The 26359-nt window shown below is 37.8% G+C and overlaps 1 protein-coding gene across 4 annotated transcripts in view; it reads right to left on the reverse strand.

Moving 5' to 3' along the window:
- The window catches only part of pde5ab (phosphodiesterase 5A, cGMP-specific, b), a 63076-nt gene extending 38711 nt beyond the window's left edge, over positions 1 to 24365 (reverse strand). For 2 of the 4 annotated variants that reach the window (XM_081358784.1, XM_081358783.1), the window contains exons 1-6: positions 9052 to 9262; positions 4402 to 5014; positions 2073 to 2162; positions 1911 to 1982; positions 1726 to 1815; positions 1499 to 1636 (exon numbers count right to left, since the gene is read on the reverse strand). In XM_081358784.1, the coding sequence (XP_081214910.1) occupies positions 1499 to 1636; positions 1726 to 1815; positions 1911 to 1982; positions 2073 to 2162; positions 4402 to 5014; positions 9052 to 9149 (1101 nt within the window). In that variant the 5' untranslated portion in view covers positions 9150 to 9262. Of the gene's footprint in view, positions 1 to 1498; positions 1637 to 1725; positions 1816 to 1910; positions 1983 to 2072; positions 2163 to 4401; positions 5015 to 9051; positions 9263 to 24124 lie in introns of those variants that run through there. The other 2 variants (XM_081358785.1, XM_081358786.1) reach the window with 2 other exon arrangements.
- Positions 24366 to 26359: the final 1994 nt, after the last annotated feature.

A 26359-nucleotide genomic window follows, 5' to 3' on the forward strand; every position in this document is an offset into this window, starting at 1 on the left:
TGATTTCGTTTATTGTGCTTTGTCAACTTGAAGCATGAATTTGAGAAAGAAAATCATTTTTGGAAGAAAATGCACCACATACTTTTGTCAATGATATAGGCCTAAGTTATAGCTAAAAGATTGTAAAAGCTTTCAGTTCACCTGCCTAATTGTAGTTGAAAAGTCAAATTAAGCTTGATTAATGATATACTGTGACTGATCAAATAAACTACAGCATCTGGAATATAACTCCCATGTGTTTTGCAGCATTTAAAATTTTAGTCGTGTTATGCGAAAAAACACACATAAGAAATTATTGCTGACAGCACTTTTATTTTCAGAGACAGTTTTTTCTTTCACACAAAAACACAACAGTAAGTGTCTTACAATGCTTTTAAACACTTGTTTCCTTGTTCTTTGTCATAATCACAAATGATGTGTATGAACACCGGTAACGTTAAGCATTAGCCTCGATAGAGACGTAGATAGTAGTCGTGTCTCCTTCATTGCGTATTTTTATATTATAATATATCCCTCCACTGCATACTGTAACACTTTTTGCCTCGATCTGGAGGATATCGCGGAGGTATTGCTCCAAAAAAGGTCACTGACACGCACGGGTATACCTCTTTCCGTCATGGCAATCTGTCGCGCTGGTCGTGTTTGACCATTTGTTTGTCGGACGTAGCAACAGTAACTAAGGGGGGCGGGGCTCGGCGAAAGGTCAATTGCACCAATTTCCTAGGTTGTGACTATTTCGTTTTCTTGAACACATGGGATGGAAATGCTGCTTTATTTGCTTTTTCCAATTTTGATCCAATTTTTAGGTAAATTTGCACATTTGAATGGAAACTCATCTAAGTTTAAGAGTGTGAAGCAGCACAGAAATCCTGAAGCCTAAGATTACCTACTGTAAAACTGATTAAACACCATTGTTTTGCTGCTTTGCAAGCACGGGTATTTCCTTCAGGAAATGCAGATGTAATTTTAAAATGTTTGGTATTTTGGGAACATTAGGTAAATGTCAGGGGCAAATAAGGAAGCAATTCAGTCTGCTATAAAGGACACAAGTGTGTCTTAACTCTCTCACTCGGTTCTGGAAATATCCAACACAGCCTCTCTTTTATAATGCCTAAATGCTGAGAATTAGCAGTGGCGAACTATTACCAAAACATAATATTATTGGGGGGAAAATATACAAGAAAGGGTTGCTCTGTAGAGACTAGTCATGCACCATTACATTTCTGGAATTAATAGATTTTGTATTTTATATATTTTAATCTTCTAAACAACCCCATAGATCAGTTGTTCTCAATGTTTTTTGGCCCAAGATTCAGAAAAGCTCAGCTCGGCGTCTCCTCGTGAATCTTTGGTGTTTTAAGCATCCTAAATTTTGGATAGCCAATGTCTTCTAAAGAAATGCAAAACACGCTTGATATTCCAATGTTTTACGCTCACACCAGTTCTTTGAAAGTTTAAGCTTTTTGGAAGTAAATGTGACGCAATATGTTGGTCTTACAGCCGTTTCTCTGTCGGTAATGAAGACGGTGCATTCTTGAGCCTGCATGAAAGACAAGATGGTGGCCACAGTTTTCCTCAGTAAAACCTCCAATGACTGCTGCTCCTCAAAGATCAGACTCGCCAGATCCAACAGCACCTACAACACAACCCCAAACACGCCAAGTCACGGTTTATCTGCATCTATACAAACTGATTTCTTACTAAAATGTGGGGAAATCAGCATACCTGGTTTCGCCTGTTCTCCAGCTGCGATGTCTCGTAGAGTTGTGCGTTGTGTAGCACTATACCAGAGAAAGCCAGGTACGAAGAAAAGTCCTTTTCAGATGAAAAAAATAAAGCCATTGTTATAGAGCCAGAACGAGACAGATCCAATTAAATGACTATGATATAGAAAGTGCAGAAGTGTTCACCCTCTCGTCCTGCTCTGTGAAGGTGCTGTTCTCTCCACACCTTTTATTGATCGCTTGTGCGACACCAACCACCTTTAAGCATTACATCAGACTCAGCACTCAAGTTTTGATGGTAAATGTTACATATATAAGTGTAAAAATTCAAGATTTTTGATCTCTTACCTCATCTCGGTGGTTTTTGATGGGCAAACACAAGATGCTCTGCGTCTTATATCCCGTAATTTGGTCGACTTCTGCATTAAAGCGTGGATCCTGATGCAGGAAAAACCACAAATCCAATTTATTTTGGCATCCGAATTTATCCTGGCTTACATTAATATCAGCATTTTAAAAATCAGCTGCCCATTTAATGAGACAATGCATTTTTTAATTATTCAATTTAAAGTGGCCCTATTGTGCTTTTTCCAATATTACCTTTTGTGAATGTAAAGGTCTGCAAAGATTTAAAGATCAAAGTGAAAGATCATACATTTATTTTCTCCTAAAAGAAAGAAGCGATTCTGAACTGAAACGAGTCGTCAATAACTCCAGTCTCACTTCCCGCTGAATCCACGTAGGTTTGTAGCTAATTTGCATAATTCCAGTCTATGGTCTTGATTGGCTGCACAGCGTCTCTTAGCCCCGCCCTCTTTCCCCCTGGTCTCTTAGCTCCGCCCTCAAACACTGTAGTTTATCTGAGACTGGAAGAGTTTGGTTCGTGTTGTTCGTGTCGAGAAGACGCTGTTTTCTGCTGTGTATCAAGATCTGAGATTCAGATATGATAATGAGCATTTGGTTTCTGACAAATCACAACAGACTGAGTCATCTGACCAATCAGAGCAGAGCAGCTCTCAGAGAGGCGGGGTTTAGAGAGACTGAATCTTCGAACGAAATGTTTCAGACACTGAGAGAAAGGAGATTATGCTGCAATGTAAATTATGAGGAAATTAAAGTGTTTTTTGACCTTGGATGAACGTAAACCTGTTATAGGAGACGCCAAAACACATCTAGGAGACTTTAAAAAAGCATAATAGGGCACTTTAATATTGAGTTTCTACCCCATAAATCAAAATGCTGTCATTTTCACTGCATTGTTTGATCTCCAATGTAATGTTTAGCTCAAACTGAGGACTATGATGTGTCTGGTTAGCATGGCCTTCGGACCGTGTGTGGGTTCTCCTATCAACATTGTCATGATTTAATTTTCTTCATATCTTGTGGCTCCAGTGATTCATTTACATGACATTTACAGATTTGGCAGGTCCTGCAACACCAGAGCAACTGCAGTTCTGTCTGGCACAGAAATCACATACTTGACCTTTAAGTAATCAAGACAAATTAAGACAAATAACTTGATTTCTTGATTTCATCATGTTCTAATATTCTAAAACCTCATCATGAAGTTTTCATGTTTTTCACCTTGCATCTTCATAAGACACAGTGTCTCGCAGGCAAACATGGTTCAGGATTTGCGTTCAACGTAATCAGACACATCCTGTTCTTCACTTTAATCTTTCATTCTTTCTCTCTCATTCCCTGTGTCTGGGAGAAGCGCAATTAAACTAAATTACAAAGAGCTAAAAATACCTGCTATCATTATACAAACTGTTGGTTAGCAACTGAATTGCGTAACAACATTTAAATCTAATCAAAGGCCTTAAGAGATAGCCTAAAATGCGTTTCTAAGGAGACTTATGAAGCAGCAAATGTTATTTAAGTCTTTCAAACTGAGAGTTTTCTTATATGCACATGAAAAAATAATATAGAAGTATCAGATAAGACATTAATCTGTTAAAATATGACTCATTATCAGTGCAAACAATTCTGTCTGAGATTACTGAGATAAAAGTACATTTTAAATATAAAACAACTTTGTCTTAATAGTGAGACATTATCTTATTCTTAAGTAACTAGACCATCTCATTAAGACACACATGTCTTAAAATACAAGCAAGAGTGTGTTTATACTATTTTATCCGTACTGGATAATTGGCATTTTTCATTGTGAGCACATAAAGAAGAAAACTAGCATTGTTACTAGAATAGCTTTGCTGTTTTCATGATATTGTTGCTGATGTAGCCACCAATAATTTATATTTATTTTATGCAATTTGTAATTCATTCTGTGAGTCTCAAAAACACGCTTTGCAATCGCTGGTGTTTCTGACGTCACAAACTACCTTGTAACCAATCAGATCAACGTGTGATCGTCAACGAGTGGATCTCTGAGCTGAGTGAGTGAGTGGAGGCGGGGCTCATTTGCATATTCATAGAACTGCGCATACTAAATGAGACAAGGGTGTCGAGTTCGTTCATTCAAGCCATTTTAAGGCATTTTCCAAGGAAAAAACTTTTAAATATGTAATTTTAGTGATGAGCTTTAAGGGATAAAATGATTGACTACAGTGAGATTTTATAATGTCACATGATGTTCAGCACAGAGATGAATTTAGGTTGTCTCATTTATAGTCAGCACTTAAATGATAAAACGCAGGTGAAATGACATGCTCACCTCATATGCGTTCTTGATGTTCAGAGGCTGTCCGGTGGCTGCCACATATCCCACAATTCCTTTGTTCCATTCGAGGCGAATGCCGCTGTTTGAAGCCTCTTCAAGAGTGGATCCTTCCGCGACATCAAAGAGCCGGCTAACCAGGAACTTTCTGTTTGAACTGTCCTCTCCAACCAAGAAGAGCGAGTAGCGATCGGCAGCGATCAACTCGTGAGTGTGTAAGAAGATCTTGTGGCAGAGGGCAGTAAGATCCAAGTGACTTGAAACATCGCGTACAAGGTCCAACAAACGAGCACAGCGATCACCATTTTGGAGATCTCCTGAATTCATAATCCCGCCGCCCACATCTGCGCGCTGGGAAGGAGGAAGAGGCATCTGAACCCGTTCTGTGTCGCTTAGGAAAGTGAGCGAACCCTCGGCGTCTTTCACCACAATGGGGCGAAGCGGCCTGTCGAACTCAGACGCTGAGATCTTTCGCGTTGGAGTGGATGGAGCCGGACTCGGGGCATCGGCTGGATGAAGGACCGTTAAAGATTCCTGCGGGGCTTTTGATGCTTCCCTAGACGGCTGAATGGAGTGGACACGCTCAGCAAACCAAGCGTTGACCATTTCCCTTCAAAAGAAAAGCAATCAAAAACATTAGCTCAGAAGTCTCTTGCCCTGATTCTCAGCAATTACTAGATCTGCACGATTAATCGTTAAAAGATGCCAATCTTGATTCAAACATCCCTGCGATCTTATGACAACGATTCATCTATGTCTATAAAATCTTTGACAAGTATGATCAACACCAATTCAGATATGCGTTCTGATCCAGAGAGCCGTTGTCATCAAACAGCTTTTAACCACACGGTCTCATTATTTCAGATAATCATCCAAATTTTCACAGAAGTACTGGGATAAAAGTATATTGTTCGGATATAAACACTGATGTCAAAATAGAGGGAATTAACTTTTGGAAGCAACTTGATGCTTCAAATGAAGATTGTATCAATTTCATCGTTACACCAGTAGGTGGCGCCAAGTTAAAAAATGTGTTTGTCATTGAATCATTCATTCAAGAGATTTGTTCCAAAACGCTGATTCATCCAGTAATGAGAGTCTTTATGAGTGAGTCATTGAATCATTCACTCAACCTGATTTTTTGTAATATTTCAAATTAAGCATTTTTTAAGACTGCATTTTGTCAGAACCTCTAGTAAACTAAAAGTTGTTATTTTGTTTAATTGTCTATTCAGAATCGTGGGAGAATCATGATCCCTATTTTAAACAAAAAATAAAAATAATGTATCCTCAATTTATCCAGACTCGTGCAGCTACCTAGCATGAGAATAACAATTGAATGCATTTTATATTTGGTGTGCACTTAATGACGCTAGTGGCAAAGTCCTTTAAGACAAGTCAGGTCATTTGGCGCTCATCTTGGTAAAGCAACTAGATAATAGTCATTAATGCTTGCATTCTAATGTTACAGTAGCTTAATAAAAGTCACTACATTGTGTTGTTTTGACAGATTTGGACGTAAGCAACCAGCAAATGGTCACTGTTAAAAACACTACATTTTCTGAAATCATGCTAAAGTACTGTATTTTTCAGACTGGTTCGATTAACGTGCATAACGGCAATTAAACTCAGTGAAAAAGGCTCTTGTAACTGAAAGGTGGCACTTCCATTCCTACAGCTGGCATACGGTCTCTGTTACTCAGCCGGAGAATCTATAGTTGACCTACGTAAAGCAAGATAAAACAGTGCAGTCATTTCAAGGTTTTATTGCCAGTTTGCTGAACCTATCTATATATATACAAACTATATATCTATATATAGTATCTATATATATACAAACAGTTACAAAGGCTCTATGTTAAATTCTCTACGCTTTCATTAGAGCTTGAATGGGACCTTGAGATTAACTGGAAAACCTTGGAGTCTATAAGACCCCACAATCATAACATTAGCTGGTGGATTACATCCAAAATCTGTTAAAACAACACCATGCTTGGCTTTTGTTAAGCTAACATTACAATGCAAGCATTAGAATAGACCATAATAAATGCTTCCAATGAAACGTTTATTATCCGGAGAGGATATTCAAACTCCACCACGGTCTCTATGGACTCAACCTAAATTGTCCTTGGCTAGAATAGTTTAATTAAATAACATGAGACACCATCCAGCCATTTAATAAACATCTAAGTTACTCATGCTAAGCGAGGATATCCTAGCCAATCAAATAATTAGGATTTGCATGGGCTGTTTTTTCAGTGGTCTAGAAAAAATAACAGCGGGCCAGACGTGAGAGTTAAATGATTCAGGCATAACACAGACAGGTTCACAAAACTATTGACTTCTAACAAAAACTCTGGCAACTTTCTCCATACGTTGGGATTCTCGGAGTGCGGAGCGGTAGGTGCTACACACTGACAGAAGCAGAACAAGGTTTAGGAGAATTTATACACTTTCTTAACTCAAATCTCAAATCAAGATCTCAAATCTGATGACGCATCTATAATCTGGTTTGTTGAAAATAACGATGCGTGAAACAGACAGTTCCGCTAATGTGTGTTCCTGTCGATGGATGCACATGCTGGCTCCCCAATAATACATTACAACAGCGATAATCAAGAAAATGTGAACAAAACGGTCACTGTTCAGTGAGAGTGTCGTTTGCTCGAACATGACCGGTCATTTACCCTGAACTGCACACGTCACAGTCTGTGTTTAATCTTAAAATTTAAAAAGGTAAAATTTAAGATTTGCCAATTTAAACATTCAAGAGCAAGACGCGAAAGAGAACTCACGTGCGCTGTGAAAAGATTAGTGTGTGTGTGTGTGTGTGTGTGTGTGTGTGTGCACTCATCCGCAGTGCACACACGTCTCAGACAGCGCGCAAATATTACGTTTTCTATCAAGTCTTACGCTTGAATGGACAAATTTACACAATAATGATGTCAACATGGCCGTCGGTTTCGTCTTCTGTGAATGAATCAGTCGAGGCGTGTGTATCAGTGTATTGGATCCGTGCATTACATGTCTTAAAGGGACAGCAGCCTAATATTCCTGCTGTCTGTGTTTTTAATGTTAATCAAACAAAAGGCAAGGAAATCACTCACAGCTCTGGACTGGATAGCTTTTGTAACTTTAATAAGGATTAATCTTTCATTTATACAGTCGAATATGCAATGTTATTTTACATTTGATTACTTCTGTACTTCAGTTTCTAAAAAGCACTGTTTATTTTATTAGTATCTTTGCTCTATTGTATTTATTTGTGCTGTTGCTTGTAGTTTGATTATTTGTTCTTATTTTCTTTATTTGTATTTGACAGTAGTCCTCTTTTCCCTGAACATAGCACAGACCGAACCGTACCGAAACCGTGAAACTGTGATACAAACCGAACCGTGGAGCTATCTGAACCGTTACACCCTCAAGTTCATAACTATTTGTTGTGTTTTGCTGAATTGATGGCTAATTTGTATGCATTCATGATTCATACGTTTTTGGATGATCTGCCTTCGTCCCACTGAGAGGAGATCGTTCATGCTCAGTTTTTTCCTAAAAATCTTAGATTTCATATGAATTTGCTTCGTACGAAAATGTTTTTTTTTCTTTTTTATACTGTTTTCATGAGTTCTTATATATTTTTCTTCTTCATTACTTCACCTTTACTGGACAGACCACATTTTTAACACAATCGTCACCTGGACATGCGAATTCAGTTGTTAATTTATCTAACATCACAGTTATGGCAACTTATTTGTTGAAGCTCTGCATTAAAGTGCATTTATAACAACATAACATAAGAACAACATAAGAACCGTGAAACTGTGATACAAACCGAACCGTGGAGCTATCTGAACCGTTACACCCTCAAGTTCGTAACTATTTGTTGTGTTTTGCTGAATTGATGGCTAATTTGTATGCATTCATGAATACGTTTTCCACATGATCTGCCACTAAGAGGAGATCCTTCATGCTCAGTTTTTTCCTAAAAATCTTAGATTTCATATGAATTTGGTTCGTACGAAAATGTTTTTTTTTTTTTTTGAGTTCTTATATATTTTTCTTCTTCATTACTTCGCCTTTACTGGACAGACCAAATATCTAACATAATCGTCACCTGGACATACAAATTCAGGTTTAATTCATCTAACATCACAGTTATGACAACTTATTTGTTTTAGCTCTGCATTAAAGTGCATTTATAACATCAGATCAATATCAATCACATCAGTATTTAAAGGTACACACATTTGTTTGTTTGTTGGTTAAACAGTGTGTGAGCGGTGAGTATCAGGCTAAAATCATCACAGTAGCTGTGTGTATATCAACTCTACAAAACTGATTATTAATAAAGAAGAGCATAAAACAACCTTACAATGTGAATGAAAGGCTACACACAGAACCTCAGATTTGATTCCTCTTATAAATCAAGTTTCACATTATGTAACATAGGAAATATGCAGGAGCCTATATACTGACCCTTTTCTTTACGCAGTGCAAAGGTAAAACAGTTAAACTGTAGATGTGCGCCGATCATGATAAAGAATAAGCAGCTGCAGCGAGTATTGCTCTACATTCACTCTCATTATCCCAGAACTGCCTCGTCTTTAGACTGATCCAATAGTTGCCAATCTGCGCCTTTAAACTCACCGAGAAGCCTTTCGTACAAAGTAAGAATGTGCGAACTCTCTGTGGTCGTCGAGCCAAGCCTCCATCATCCCTTCAGTGTCTGGAGGATAGACCTCCATTCCGCAGATACACACACACACACAGATCAGATCAACCGGAGAATCTCATCCGCACTCTCTCTCTCTCGATCTTCAGTCACACACACTACAACCAGCCACAGCGTCTCTCTCTCTCTCTCTCTCTCTCTCTCTCTCTCTCTCTCTCTCTCTCTCTCTCTCTCTCTCTCTCTCTCTCTCTCTCTCTCTCTCTCTCTCTCTCACACACACACACCACAACCAGCCACAGCGTCTCTCTCTCTCTCTCTCTCTCTCTCTCTCTCTCTCTCTCTCTCTCTCTCTCTCTCTCTCTCTCTCTCTCTCTCTCTCACACACACACACACACCACAACCAGCCACAGCGTCTCTCTCTCTCTCTCTCTCTCTCTCTCTCTCTCTCTCTCTCTCTCTCTCACACACACACACACACACACCACAACCAGCCACAGCGTCTCTCTCTCTCTCTCTCTCTCTCTCTCTCTCTCTCTCTCTCTCTCTCTCTCTCTCTCTCTCTCTCTCTCTCTCTCTCTCTCTCTCTCTCTCTCTCTCTCTCACACACACACACACACACACACACACACACACACACAGAACAAAATGAAACAAACCTCTTAAATGATGGACATCAATCAAATGTTACACTCTTTGAAGCTATCTGTATACCTTCATCCCCGCTAACAAAAATATGTTCTAAGAGAGTTATGAAAACGTTATTTCTGAATGTTGTCTAAACGCTCAAAAAGTTCATATGTTAAGGAAACGTTCCATTTTTATCATTCTTCAAACATTATGGGAAATGTTACTTTTGAATGTTCTCTGAACGTTCTGAAACAAGAAACATTTAAAAAAACGTTCCAGAAAGTCAGTGTTTCAGGAATAAACCTTCCGTGAATGATGTATTAATAATGTTTTGGGAATGTTATTAAAAATTAAATTATTATGATTTCACATTTGTAAAATTAACCGTAGCAACTATTTTCTGTAAATTGCTACCAAAATTGTAGTATATTCTACATCACATCACATTTTTGGTCCTCTTCTGTGCTTCTTTAATGTAAAATGATAATTTATACACACTTCACTGCCATTTGATATTTAGAAATAAACTCCTCACAACCATTTCATCAAATAAATCAATATCCGTAAGAGACCATACGGGAAGTTGGCATGTCAGTTAGTGTCTGCGGTGTCAGTCCCTCATGCTATTCAATCAACACTTTACAAATATTACCATTAACTATCATCATACATACAGATTGTTATGAGCTCAGATTATAATGGAATATCTCAATGCAATATTAAAAGTTTAGACAAAATTCATTGCTTTATAACCTACATGTTTATGCAGTCAAACACAAAATATTAAAAAGAATATTTAAAAAAAAAATTGTTTACCCAAACAGCATTAGACTTTATTATTAAAAGAACAACTTTGAGAACCCTTACCAGACATTGATCCCTTTGATTTTGTTAGCTAACCTATTGCCTATTATTGACCTGCAGCTCTACTCCAGCTCTACTCCAGCTGTACTCGTGGTGTAGTTTTACCAGCAGATGGTGCCGGCTCTTCTCCCGGGACACACACACACACCACTGAAGGCATATGTGCTCTCCTGGGAGCAAACGTGATTCTGCTGTGAACACGGTGGCCTGGATGAGCTAATGACAGTCTCTGGAGACACGTCATGTCAGAGAGAGTCAACTGTATTGGAAAATGTTTCAAGAAAACATTTTTGCCGTTCATTCATCAATGACTTGCAACTCCAAGCACTCCCGAATCCGACTATCTTCAGCAGAAGATGGGAATAATCAGGACATGTTGGGATTCCTGTTTGCACCGCATGCAACTTTCACAGTGTTGGTGCATAAATGCATAAAAAGTTGTTTTATTTAATATATTTAGTTGGTGGAGTTTTGCATAGAATTCTGATTCAGCATTTCACTGATTTTATTCATTTTGAGGAATATTTAAAAAAAAAAAAATTGCATGTGAGATGAGCAAATGCACGCTCACATTTAGTCTAGGTCAGGGATGCCCAATCCTGCTCCTGCCGATCGACTGTCCAGCACAGTTCATCTCCAACCCTAATCAAACACACCTGTAGCAATCAATGAAGGTCTTCAGTTCACTTGAAAATTAAAGACAGGTGTGTTTGATTAGGGTTGGAGATGAACTGTGCAGGACAGTCGATCGGCAGGAGCAGGATTGGGCACCCTTGGTCTAGAACTACAATAACCATCATGTTCACACACACACACACACCTACACCTCGGCACTTCGATTTGTCTCAGCATGAGGACAGGAGAGCTGTCAGTCAATAAATGTTGAAACAGTCACTTGTGTTACTTATTTGAAAAAGTAACTCAGATATTTTGTTGTAAATTTTAAAAGTAATGCATTACTAGTTACTTGAAAAAGTAATCTGATTACATAACTCAAGCTACTTGTAATGAGTTACACACAACGCTGCATCCGACTCTCTTCAACAGAAGATGGGAATCATCATGCAGCGCTCACAACCTTCTCCCCAAACGAGATGTGCACGAACACTGGAGTCCGCTCGCCGAAACACTGTCCAGATGTGGTCACTCAACTCACCCTAAGCTAAACTTCTCGCTTCGCCTTTCAGTCATAAGTCAAACAACACTCTACTCCACCACATCACTCCCTGCGCTACATTAAACAGCTCAGCCGCTATTGTAAACGCTAGAGTCGGAGTCGCGGACGAGAGACTCGGATGGAGAGACGTCCTCCAGTGGAAACAATTCTGAGGGCTTAGTTTGCTCAACAAGACAAATATGGCAGTAAAATCATTTATTCACAGTCGCTTTAATGGAGACGGAGAGACTGGGAATTAAACTCTTATGATGTTTGAGGCCTTCAGAGAGAACGAGGGACTGGAAGTGAAGATTCCCAATGAACACACACGTCTGCCTTGGGATGACGCCACGAGATCGGATATTCTACTCTATCTTTATTCCTGTCACGGTGTTCCTCCCTGTGAAGACCTCCTTCCCGTCACCTCTGTACAGATAAAACATTGTCAAAAGGATCATGGACACGCGGAAGCGACAAAAACTTCTGCATTATGAATATTTAAGGCCAGACAAATCATTTATTAAGGGTCAATTTGTCAATTTCATTTTTCACAATTTTTCAATTTTGCTTGCAGCTTGGAACGCATTTCAAGGTTTGCGTTCTCGATCACAAACACTGTTGTGTGAATGATCCGAGCGCGATAAGGGTTTTCTGTTAGAACGGTGTCGTGTTAGCGGCCCATAAGTTAATAACTAATGATCTTTACAACAGAAGTGATCAATCAAAACTAACTTTAGCTGGACAATTGGACAACTATTGTTAAAAGCGCTGTATAAATGAAGGAGACTTGACGAGATGTGGCTGTATTAAAGTGAACGACGAAGGAGAGATCTTCAGGAGACTTTTAATAGAACAATCCAAACAATAGACAGGAGAATCAACAAGGAGAAAAATACCACATAGGCTACATACCCATAATGTTAACTAAAGCTTGACCAAAGACAGAAACTGAGTGCTTATATAAACTAGGGGAGCTAACGAGACTGGTTAACAACACACAGCTGAGCCAAATGAACTAATGAAGACGTGGTCATGGAAACGAGGAGTGGCGGGAAACTGAACACATGATCAGAAGTCCAAAAACAAACAGACATGTCACAATTCCTGATGATTTTACTGTGTTTTGAATCATGGGTGGCACTTCCAGATTGGGGAACGTCCATTCATAAAGACTGAAACTAATCATTTCAAATCATAAGGTTGCCCTACAAATAAAGCTTGACTGGATGAGCTGTCAATTTTCCTTCATGATTTATTTTCAGACATAAATATACATGAGAATAACGTCTTCTTTTTTTTTTCATGACAAGAATATCTATGGCCAGAGTCGCTCTTTTCAGTCGCTGCGTCTTTTCCTCATGATGATTATTTTCTTTTTACCCTTTGCATTAATAATTCACTGGAATACACGAAGATTTTTCTCCTCAAATCCTCACGTCTCTTTCCAGGTTTGTTTTCATGTGTAAATACAATTTTTTATTTTTAAAATTACGGATATCACTTTGAAATAGTATCACGCAATGCTGAAGTTAAAGAACATTTTTTGATTAAGGCTCAAAATATAACATCATAGGTTTTGTATGTTACATAATACAGATATATATTACAGTGATAGGTCCATTATTGCTGTGGAAAGAATCGTGCTTTTGGGGTTATTCATGATCTCTTGTTGAAAACCTTGTTGATGCTTTTACACTTTTAAATGTCCTTTTAATGTTCAATGGTTGTAGGGTGAGTCGAATAATGTCATCTCATTCTACCCAGTTTATAAAATATATATTATTGCGTTTATAGAGCGAGCCTTTCACTGATTGTTTACAGCTTAACGGAAGTTACATCCATAATTCGGGCAACGCATCATGGGGCGAAGGAATAACCGTTTACATGTTTCTGTCTTATCAAGCCCTTCTATGCAGAATCTCATTTTTTACTGATATCCAGATGAAGTGCATGCAAAAAAAAAAAAAAAAAACATAAACACGGGAAATCTAAGAAAAGTCCCAGTTTGAAGACATTTTCTGTGTTGACCATTCACAGGTGTGTTATCCGTGTATAAATTACGCATTACTGTTACGGTTGAACAGGGATGATCAGAGGTGAGTATCTAATGCAGCAGTTTATTAAACTAACACATAATCAAACATAATTACAGGAACGCCACATGAAAGGACAACAACTGACCAAAAGACAAGTGAAACACTGGGGTATATATAGGAAAACAAGAGGCTAACAAGACACAGGTGTGGGTAATCAACAAAAAGGGTAACTATAGAAACAAAGGCTGTGTCTGAAATCATCTATGATGAAACATGATCTCTACACTCTTAAATAGGGCACAGCCATTCGCAGTGGTGTCCGAAACTATAGTGGACGTTATTGAGTGCTCTCATTCAATCCCACAATGCACCACAATAAAGTGTACAACCGATGTATGCCCAACGGCTAGAGAATACCCATAATGCACTGTGAGAGCTGAATGCTGAATGAATTCCCGCGTCTGACCAGAAGATGGCGCTGCATCTGAATAATCATCATCATCTGACGACTGCTGGTCCAATGTGGGTGCAGCGTAATATCATACAGGTATACATGCCTTTTTATTGATTATTAATTAAGGCTTATACATGCTAGTTTCCATGACAGAGTTCAAGATAAATCCTTTCATTTCTACTGGAGTAGTTTGCTAAGTTTCAAATGATTTAAACAGAACAAACTATGTAAAGCGACGGCTCTTCCAACGCACCATTGTCCGAATTCACTCACTCGTTTTCATTCACTTCTTCAAGTGAACTATATTAGTGGAGTAATGTAGGGAACACCGAATGATTTCGGACACTGCTAAAGTAAACCAGGCACTAAACACAGGAAGAGAATCAGCAGAACGAAAGGAACAGAAAATACACTTCAAAATAAAAGTCCTAGAACACAAAAACACTGGGTACATCTTGACAGTTACATTGTGTTGTGTTTTAGAGTTGACAGAAATGTCCGTAAACGTAACAGGAAAAGTAATGGTGATTTTCTTCCAGGACATTATCCATTTTTTTCTTCCAGTGCTACATAATTCAACATATTTATTGGATAATAATTAATCTAATTAGACTGCAAATTATGGGGGGATCTGACAACCTAATCAAGGTGTCAGTAACAATAGGAAGGTTTGGGAGCATTTTTGTTCAAATGTTTTTAATTAGAATTTTTTTTTTCTATTTCAGTGACCACAAATGGTTAGATTACAAAGTGATTAATGGTGCGTATTTTCTTCTGGCCGCAACATTCAAGCAAGTAATGTTATCAGACAAAACATAAATACTGTTACCATTTATAACCTTTAGATTTGGATATATCACAAAAAGTTCCATTATTTTGTCCTTAAGTTCAAAAAGATGAACATCTGCGTGAGATAAACATCATCAGATTGTGATTTGAACATTTCTTCTTATAGAAGTTCCCTAAAACACACACTGAACGCGCCACCTATTTCCTTTTTGATTCAATACACACGACCAAATATCTTGACAGTTAGAGGGATAGTTCACTCAAAAATGAAATTGTCAATCCAGACCTCTTACAGAGAACATAAAATAATATTTTTGAACTGTGTGTGTATTGAACTGTTTTTATCCGTATGCGTTGAAAGGTCCTCGGGGGAAATGATTTTGGGTGAACTATTCCTTTAACAGCTCCTATTATAAACGCATGCACTGTTTATGCCATGACATGCACATCAAGACCTGCATTAGGCATATTTACCTCCAGCATGCACAGGGTTCTCCTGAATATCACATCTCCTCTAGGACCATGAAGGGTCACGAGTAGAGCAAAGCTTCCGAGTGAACAGATCTGAGCTCCGGCTGAATATTGTTAATATTGTTGGAGGTAGTGGGGGGGTTTCAGGGGGTTGAGTCTTTCTTTCTGAGCTTGACGAAACACAGAGCTTTCCCTGGTAAACATCACCAAGGTCTCGCAAGACTTGGAATAAACACAAAGGAAAGTGTGCAAGGAGGAGGGTTCACCCGTACAGTACATCCAGGTTGTTGTGTGAGACGAATATATAACAAGATGTCTGAGTTGAGCTGCAAAAGCATCTTTAATAATGCTTTAATAACTGGGCGAGCGAATCTCTTATGCTTCTGTAAATTAACTGGAATTTATTTGCATCATCAATTAACATTCAAAAAGACACGATGTAAATTACCATGCATAAATGGACTCATCTGGTGTAATAATATTGTGGTGAATGTCTGGATCATGCAAATGTTGAATATGAATTTTAAAAACATGTGTTTCCCATTAGTGCTGCTGCAAAACCTGCTATCATATGCTAGGGTTTTTATTTTTCGCCAGATTAATTGGTCAGAATAGTAAGTTTGGTGAGGAAAAAAAGAAAACATTTACATCAGTAGATTGTGAATATATAAGTTCCCTTTAAAGTCTATTTACTTCTAAAGCAAAACACCAAGAACAATAACTATAATGGTAACTATATTAGCGTTCACACCAGCGCAAGATATGTTAAGTTATGTTCAATATAAGCGCTTAAGTTTTGTGCTTTAAACGCTCGAGCTCTTTAAAGCAAGAATGATTCTGATTGACTGTCATTCAAAATTATTCTAAAAATGATATTGTGTCTCTGTGCCGTTATAATTATAGATCTTATGCGCCAGATAAATCTTTAACTTCTGTTTTTGCAGCAGCTCTGTATATTTCTATGGCATCGATGTCAAAGAGTAATTAGCTGGTTTACGTATTGTGGAGTTAAAGGGGTGGTATAATGCCCTTTTCACAAGATGTAAAATAAGTCTCTGATGTCCCCAGAGTGTGTGTGTGAAGTTTTAGCTCTAAATACCCCACAGATATTTTATATAGCATGTTAAAGTTGTCCCTTTTTGAGGGTGAGCAAAAACACACAGTTTTGTGTCTGTTCCTTTAAATGCAAATGAGCTGCTGCTCCCGGCACATGGGGGCGGAGCTTCAAGAGCTCATGTCCTTTTACCTCACACACACACACTGAACATTTCAAAAACTTTTAGCCTTTTATGTTCAAACCAGATTCAGACAATGATGGAGAGACTCGAGAAGAATGACAACATGTAGAAGCAACAGGACATTTCTGAATGGTTAGTTGATGAATTTATGAAGCTGATGTGGAGTTATCTTCTAGTCATTGATTAGCATATTCTGTCATGATAATCTATAAATTGCGTTCCGGGGTGGGGTTTATGTAAATTTTAGGGTTTGTGACCCGGGATAAATGCTGTGTAGTTCCTTCCAGCCGTTTGTTGTAGTCCTTAAAAAGTGATTTCTGTAAAAGCAAATATCTCCCTTTGCTCTGAACTTTGAGCGTTGTAACTTTGCAGATGTTGTTTATGATCAAACAGCAACATTACACACTAACTAAAGTTAGAAAAGTCAAATCATATTCAACCACCTCTTTAACAAAAGTTATCATGAGCATTGTAATGTTTGAAACGGAAGTCATATGTAATATTTTTCATTCATAAATCTGTAAGATCTTACTTTCATGCTGTGGAAATACAAAAGGGGCGGGGCTACATGAGCTTTATTGTGCTGATGCTATTCTTTTACATTTAAGAGGATTTTTATAACTTTATCTTGAACATTATAGTTATCGTCGTTGGTGTGAACGGGCCTTTGCTCTGCTTATTGAGCATTTATATTGTTTCCAGAGGGAACAACACACAGAAGACGGTCTTCTAGACTTCGCTGTCCGTCTGCTGTGTCTGGAAATACGTTCAACATCCAATCCATCTTGTATGAAAGATAATTGTCAAAACCCCAATTATCTCTGATTTATAACTATCTCCAGTTTAAACAGCTGTAAAATAGGGTCAAAAGTGCTAACAATAGAAGCACATCTGGAACACATTTATCCGTCCTCACACACTGCATTAGTGGTTACCTTTATGTGAACCCCCATTTCTAAAACTTTGATTAGATGTTGAATAATGCTAACCCTGTTCAAGCCGTTAATTCAGTGGAAAGTGTTGATGGAAAGAACAGAGAAGCTCGTTCGGCGTGTGAAAACACTCTTGATTTCCCTCAGGCGGTGTCCAAGATTTTGTCACGCTTCTTTTCACACGCAAATAAAAGCTAAGATCCCATGAGTGTTGTTTCATGCTGTTCTTGTTTTGAGTTGTGATGAGAAGCTTATAGTTTAATCAAACACATTACAAAACTATATTAAGCTGATGTAATTAAGCTGATGATTGGATTAGGATTTGACAACAACAAAGGTATTGAACCTAGAAAAAAGTCTGAAAACATGAAGTATTGGTCATAATTATTGTTTTATTATATATATTTATTTCGCTAAAAGTTCCACTGTGGTGTAAATCCAGCGTTTAATGTTGTTTATGTGTCTATGTGGTGTTTTTAATCTGCTTTAAGACAAAGCATGTGTAAATTCATAAGTCGACAGCATTGCTGAGTATTTCCTCCTTAAAACTGCAGTGAACCAAAGACAGTCTCAAAAACACGCTTTGAAATCGCTGGTGTTTCTGACGTCACAAACTACCTTGTAACCAATCAGATCAACGTGTGATCGTCAACCAGTGGATCTCTGAGCTGAGTGAGTGGAGGCGGGGCTCATTTGAATATTCATAGAACCACGCATACTAAATGAGGCAAGGGTGTCGAGTTACATTCAAGATATTTTAAGGCATGAAGACATTTTTTTCAATGAAAAATTAGATATTAAAAAAATGACATTCGTTTTACATATTAAATATGTAAAAAATATGAGTTTTAAGGGATAGAATTATTGCCTACAGGGAGACATTATATAAGATTTCTTCAACTCTACTTCTAGAAAATGAAGATTGAAGAATGTGTGTCTTTTGCTTTTAATTAATTTATGAAACCACAGTAAACTTTAAAATGCTATTATATTTTGTGCAGGCAATATGCTTAGTTTGGTGTGAATAAAAAAGCCTGACAATGACACTGCTAAATAAGTGTAAGTATTGTGGGATTCTGCCACGTTTCTCACTGATGCCTCACAACACATAAACTCTGGGCTTAGAGAAAATCCTGAGCTTCCCATTCGTAGTTACGAGTTTGTGGTGGCCATCATGTGCTTTCAACTCGAAAACATGATCTTTCTGACATGACTTGAACGCACCATTAGTCATTTCCGAGGAGTTCGAAATGTGGAAAATTCACTCGAGTAGGATGAGCTTGTGCCGACAAGGTTTTGAAAAATCACCAAAATATTGAAAGTAAAAGCCAGATGGAGAAAAAAAATATGAATAAATAAATGTTATCAAAACCAGACGTCACAAATCATATATTGATTCTTGGCAGTGGCAGGAGTTTATGATGAGATTTATTGCTTTGCTAAGGTTCAGACGGGATAAGCGGAGATTCACTGTGTTATTTATTTCTTGCTTTATTACTTCAGCGTATACGAGAAGCAGATAAACCTTTCAACATGTGGAATGACCTGCTTAGTGTAATAGTGGCTATCTTAAAAATGTGCACAAGAATGCAAGACATTTTAAGTGTTCAGTATTGTTACAATTCATTTGAAGGAATTTTTTAAAATCTAAGATGATAAACATAAAATAAAGTACGTGTCACGCAGCTGTCAACTGATCAAGTGGTTACTGAGCTCGCTTAAAGGGCCGGGTATCCTTAATGTGTGGTGAAAATCCAGCTTTTAATGTTGTTTATGTGTCTATGTGGTGTTTTTAATATGCTTTAAGACAAACCATGTGTAAATTCATAAGTCGACAGCATTGCTGAGTATTTCCTCCTTAAAACTGCAGTGAACCAAAGACAGTCTCAAAAACACGTTTTGAAATCGCTGGTGTTTCTGACGTCACAAACTACCTTGTAACCAATCAGATCAACGTGTGATCGTCAACCAGTGGATCTCTGAGCTGAGTGAGTGAGTGGAGGCGGGGCTCATTTGCATATTCATAGAACCGCAAATACTAAATGAGGCAAGGGTGTCAAGTTACATTCAAGATATTTTAAGGCATGAAGAATTTTTTCAAGGAAACATGTCATTTTGTGGATCAAAGATGAGTTTTAAGGGATAAAATGATCGACTACAGGGGGACTTTAAATGTTAAATGTAAAATGATGGTCAGCACATGAATTCTCAATAAATTAACAAAAAATCAGCCATTGAATGCAAAGTTTACAACAAGGAGCAAAACAATTAACCCACTGCGCAATGTGACGTCGTAGTGACGTCATTTTCATGCAATTTTTGGACGTCCAAATTTGGTCCATTGAAGGGGTTGTTTTGTAACGCCAGGTGACGTCTTTTTTCGACGTCTTCCGCACGTCTAATGTTGACGTCCGTCCACAAAAGTTTGTTTGTGGGAAGAAGGAAGGAGACGGGGTCGGCTTGCTGTGGATTGTGTGTTTTATTAGATATGTCTTTTTCAAACAATAATCGCGCTCAGTGCTCTCAAACAAAACAGTGGCTTTTCACACACACACACACACACACACACACACACACACACACACACACACACACACACACACACACACACACACACACCTTGTTTTACCTGGGAATCGAACTAGTGATCTTATGTTCCAAGCGCCAACGCTCTACTGTTTGAACTACAGCATCAGACTTTTGTATGTGTCTCCAGTTATCAGTCTAAACATGTTGAACAATGATTATTAAATCAAACAACACAATTGTTGATAATTTAGGCTAAAAATAGGTTCGGCGCTTATCGCGGTTTGGAAAGAAACTGCATCTTGCAGTACATTTTAAATATAGCGATTTGGAAACGTGGATGGAGCAGTGAATAGGTTCAGTACACAGCAAAATGACATGACAAACTTGCGTTTTGGAAAAGAGCTCTTCATTTGTAAATTAAAAAAATATTAATAATCATGTAAATTTCCTGCACCTGTCATAGACGTCCAAATGACGTCCAAAAAAATTACCCAGTTCAGGTCCAATGTTGAACGTAAATATGACGTCCAAGTTGGGTCATGGTTGGACGTCCAAATAGTGGACCTAGTTTGGACGTCGAATAGATGTCCAGAATTGGTCATGGACCGACGGACCCAATATAGACATGATCTGCACGTCTATCCGACGTCCAATGTTTAGTGGGAAGCAGGCAGTCTGCTAATACTCTAATGACTGCTAGCTGACATGTAGTTGCAAACTTACTTATATCTTAAGTGGACCATCGAAATACAGTGTTACCAAAATACCCGAATAATGCATTTAAATAACTGAAAAAAACAAGTGTGAAATGTTGGACACTTCATGCACTCGATAGTCGTAGTTTTAATTATGTAGAAGGAGGAGGGGCTTCAGACTCTGATGAGGAATGACTAATAACCTTATAAAGTTCATAAACTACACTGTTCAGTACATAGTGCATATTCATTTTTAATAAATATGGGGAACAAGACTTAAGTCAGGACTCAAACTTGGCTTGTCCATACTGTATCAAAAGGCTATGGCTTAACAGTGGAAGTTTTGTTAACAGAGAAACCGAAATTCAGGCAAAGAAGCATTAATACCACGTACAATTCATATTAAAGATAAATATTTGGAAGGTCAGAATTCAATAATTTTTCTGGCTTCCATCAACAAATCTGCTCTCAGCAAAGCGTTTGCTCATCCCTTCACGGGTTTATTTTTAGTAAGAGGCCTTTGGAATAACTCTTGCCTTGAAATGGAAATTTAAGATCAACACAATGAGAACTTGGCTCTGCAGTTCTTTCCCCTGTGGGAATGTGTGACTTATACAAGTACTCAGAGTAAAAAAAAAAAAAAAAAAAAAAAAAAAGCACTTCTTAAACATCCACACATACACAAGGGGATCTCCAAATACTAACAGAGGAAACTGGATTTCCTCAGAAGGGATCTGTGATATGCATGATCCTCTTTTTCCTGACAGTTTCGTCTATGGGAACTTCAGGACATGTTTTAAGGACTCAAAGCGAATAATGGGTGTGCTATACTACAAATGACTAATTTGAAAAGACGCAAGCATTTATAATACATGTGCCATTGAAGATTTGGAAAGTCTCTGTAGGCATGTAACAAATGCTAATGCAAATCATATATCAAACATGTATCCAAAGCATTCAAAAGGATAGGAAATACTTACAAAGCTCTAATTTGAAGAGTGAGTGTAATCGCAGATGCTGTTTCTTTAACACCATTAACTTCATGCCTTTGCATAATAACACGTTCACTATTAGCTAAACAAACCACCTAATCCACAATATTAATAATAGTTCACCCAAGCATGAACATTTTTCACAGGTACTGTAACTTTGACCTGTTGTATGGCGAGAACCGCCTAATGATTTAAAAAAAGAAATTCTACTTTTCATGTTCCAATGACAAAATTACACCATAAGGTTTGGAAAGACATGAGGGCGAGTGAATAGACTTAAAGGCATAGTTCACTTAAAAATAAAAATTTTGTCATCATTTACTCATCCTCAAGTTGTGTGAGTCTTCTGTTGAACACAAAAGTAGATATTTTGAAGAATGTCGGTAACCAGACAGTTGATGGAGTTGTTTTAATAGGAAAACTGGAAGTCAATGGTTACCAACATTCTTCAAAATATCTTCTTTTTAGTTCAACAGAAGAAAGAAATTCATACAGATTTGAAACAACTTGAGGGTGAGTAAATGATGGCAGAGTTTTCATTATTTAGTGAACTATACCTTTCATAAAATGAAACTGCTGGTGGTGAGAAGGACGTTCACTTCTAAACTAGTTTAGACTGTAACAGCTGTTTTATGTTGGCTAATATTACTCATGACCCAGATCTTCTGAAGGGAGGTCAGGGCAGCACTGTGGCTTTTGTTTTATTTTTATGGGATATTGTTACAAGGACATTAAATCTCCTTTATGCACAAATTTGTGAGTGAAATCTGTATACGAATATTTCAAGAACAAATCACAGTTCACCAAAAACTTTCGTAGTAAAATGAATTAAAAATGTAACAAAAAAAAAAAAATTAGGAATGTACGGAAAATTATGAATAACTGAAACCACACGTATGCAAAAAAAAAGCACTTTCTCTGTGCGGCCTTATAATCGTGAGTATTTCATTTTAAAATGAATATTATATTATATTATATTATATTATATTAGTATATTATAGTAGTATATTATAGTAGTATATTACATTATATTAGTATATTATATCATATTATAAAATTAATAAATAGTAATTTAATTTCATCTTAAATATATTTCATCATATGCAGTGAAAGAGTAATAAAAAATAACACAATCATCAAATATAAAGCAGCATGTTCATATAAAATTTTGTCTTTGACAAAAACTCAGCTTTTTGTTAAAAATGTTGCTTTTTTAATGAAACTTACCCACATTCAAGAGTTAATTAGAATACATGAAGCTAGAATAAAATTCATAAAAATAAAATACCTAAATAGGAACATAGTAGTATACCTGAATACTAGTTCAAAAGTAATATAAATAGTAAACTATAAGTATGATGTTAAGTTCAATTAAAGAAAACTTACAAGTAGCCTATTCTTTTTGTTTCTGTTTGGGAGTTTAGCTCATGTTTAATTCTGTTTCCTGTTTGAGTTGTTTCCTTGGTTACTCATTGTTTGATTATCGTGTACACCTGTGATTCATTTCATTGATTGGTTTGTTTGTTCAAGATTCTTTCAGTTACAGTAATTGTCATTTCTCGTTGTGTTTTAATTGGTTGTTTTGTTGTTTCTAGTCCTGAGTTTTGTTAAATAAAGTCTTAAAGTGATGTGTTTAGATCCTTTCACTCATCTTTATTTCAACCAACAGTTTCTCTCTTCCGTCCATCAACTGTTTGGTTACAGACACTCTTCAAAATATCTTCTTTTGTGTTCAGCAGAAGAAAGAAACTCATATAGGTTTGGATAAAACTTGAATGACAGAATATTCATTTTTGGGTGAAATATCCCTTTAAAAATATACTTTTATACACTAAAATGAGTCCCTAATGAGTCCCAAGCAGTATTGAAATAGTGCACTTACAAGTATACTACTAGCATATTAGATATTAGTATCAATATTAGTATTAGTATTAGTATTAGTAATATAGTATTAGTATTAGAAATAGTTTTCATATCCTCCATATGATTCTAAGAAAATCATAAACAGAATAAATTATATATTTGTTTCCTTATGTTGTTACATAACCTCCAGCTCTGACAGAAGGCCTAGTGAAGTAATAAAGTGAGTAACACACACACACACACACACACACACACACACACACTCAAACTGATGTCGAGAGGTGTATCAATCACCTCACAGCGCTGGAGCTCCTGCATGCTGGGATATTACTCACATTTACATAAACATGACTCAATTATGTTACAATTCGGTTTGATCACAATCACGCATGTTCAACTCACCCCATGTTGAATCTTCAGATGAAATATCTCCAGTGAAAACAGTGTCCTTTTCCTCGCTCTCCCTCTTCCAACTTTCTCTCTTGAACGGAGGCTTCAAGTAGAGCAGCTTTTATTTATGTCCTTTTTTGGGATTGAGTAAATGGAGAGAGCTTGGAGAACACTAGAGTACATTACTCCCTTGCTGTTTTACCCCGAGAAACTTTGCCTTCTCTCTCTCTCTCTCTCTCTCTCTCTCTCTCTCTCTCTCTCTCTCTCTCTCTCTCTCTCTCTCTCTCTCTCTCTCTCATGAATCTACTCCACCCAAGATATCCAATAGTCAAACCAAAAATTATTCAGACACCAGATATAAATTTTGATATTTTTTTGTGTGTGCAAGACACTATAGTTAATTTATGTAAGTGAGGAGAGCATAAATAAAGTAAACTGTGACATATTATAACCAAACATTATTCAGACTTTTGACCTGATCATGTTTTGCTGAAGTGTGTTTTCTTTAATTGCTAATGCTCTTTTTACACACAGACTGAACACAATGAAGCATTGATTGGTGATTGGTTGAGCTAAACTGGTATTATCTAATTGTGTAGTTAAATTTAACAGCTGACAGATATTCAACATAACTCATGTGTGAGACAGTCTAACAGAAGGAAATATCAACTGATTTGAAACAAGAACTTGAGTTCTTGTCATATTTTATTACCATTTTCTAAACTATAATGAATAAACTGTGATGATGTGAGAAATGTTGAAGGTGTCTGAGTAAATTTTGGTTTGAATGTATATATAACCGATCACATTCAGGTGTGTTTGTGTGAATGTTACCAGCCTGTGTTTGAGAGATTCACCGGCATTGATTTAATATGTTTATGAGCTATTGCGGTTTGTGTATGTCTCTCTGTTTGTCTTATGCCATTACACACACTGGTGAAATATGGCAAGGAAAGGGTTCAAGTTCACTTGTCCAGGACACGAAAACATACCCGGTCATTAAGCGCCCTCAGAGGCTTGGTAATTTGGAGCAACTGGGACCCAGCGAGGAACGGCTTTAACAGATCCAGGTAACTAGACTCTAGGGTCGAACAGCGCTGGTAAACATGTAGGAGATCAGGCCAAGTCTCTGGAGAGAAGAAGATCTTCCTCATCATTATGATGAGACAAATCTGATCTGGACTTTGTCATTCATTTTCCTTGGCATGGTACCATTACTGGTGCATTTATACACATAACTTTTACTTTTATGCGCACAATGTGTCATATCCCTTACACAAAATAAATGGGTAACACTTTACAGAAAGGTTCATTAACATTAGTTAACTACCATTGCACACGCAACACACTATTGCTGTAACGGTCACCAGCTGGAGTGCCCTTGAGAGCCACCAGAGGGCACTCCACATCAGACACTCACGTTCACTCTCAGACTACAATTCCCATACTCACTGACCGGACTCATTATCTCTGAACACTCATCACATTCACCTGTACCTCATTATCACTGATTGCATTCACCTGTGTCCCATCACCCTGTTAGTCTCAGTCTATTTATACCTTGTTCATTCATTCACTCACCGCGAAGTCTTGTTAAGTGTTACACTGCATTTCTGAGCGTTTCCCTGGTTTTCTTGTTTCTTGGTTTTTTGATATCTTGCCCTGTTCCCTGGATTACTCTCTTGCCTCTGGTCCCTGGATTACTCTCTTGCCTCTGGTCCCTGCCTGTTTTGTTTGTTTTGTTTGTTTCTTTGTTTTGACTACTTGCCTGTGTATGACCCTAGCCTGTATGTTGGATTACGCCTCTGGATTGCCCCAGCCAATAAAGCTGCATTTGGATCTCCTACTTTGTGTCTCTGAGCAGTTCGTAACAGAAGACTTCGCCACACTTCAGATCCAGCAGCTATGACCTCCTGTAATACAGCAGTAGGGAACTCACCTGATCTTCCCTGTATGAGCCGGGAGTTCGCTGGACAGATCGCGGCCTTAGCCCTGGATAGCCTCGATCTGTTCCAGTACACCTGGGTTTTTTTTCCTCTCGCTGCCTCTTGCTCTCTGGGTGATGAGGCTATTAAGTTATGTTACCGGCTGGGGGCTAAGGAGGTCGACCCGAGGGAGCTCCCCGATCTCTCTGGTCTGGATTGGAGAGAGGCACTCTCCAGATGTCTGGAGAGCTTCCTTCCGTGGCACCCCAGTCCAGCCGAGCCCGCACTTCACGCCAGTCCAGCTAAGCCTGCACTTCACGCC

Source organism: Scardinius erythrophthalmus, assembly GCF_964197995.2.
Source record: "Scardinius erythrophthalmus genome assembly, chromosome: 2".
NCBI lineage: Eukaryota > Metazoa > Chordata > Actinopteri > Cypriniformes > Leuciscidae > Scardinius > Scardinius erythrophthalmus.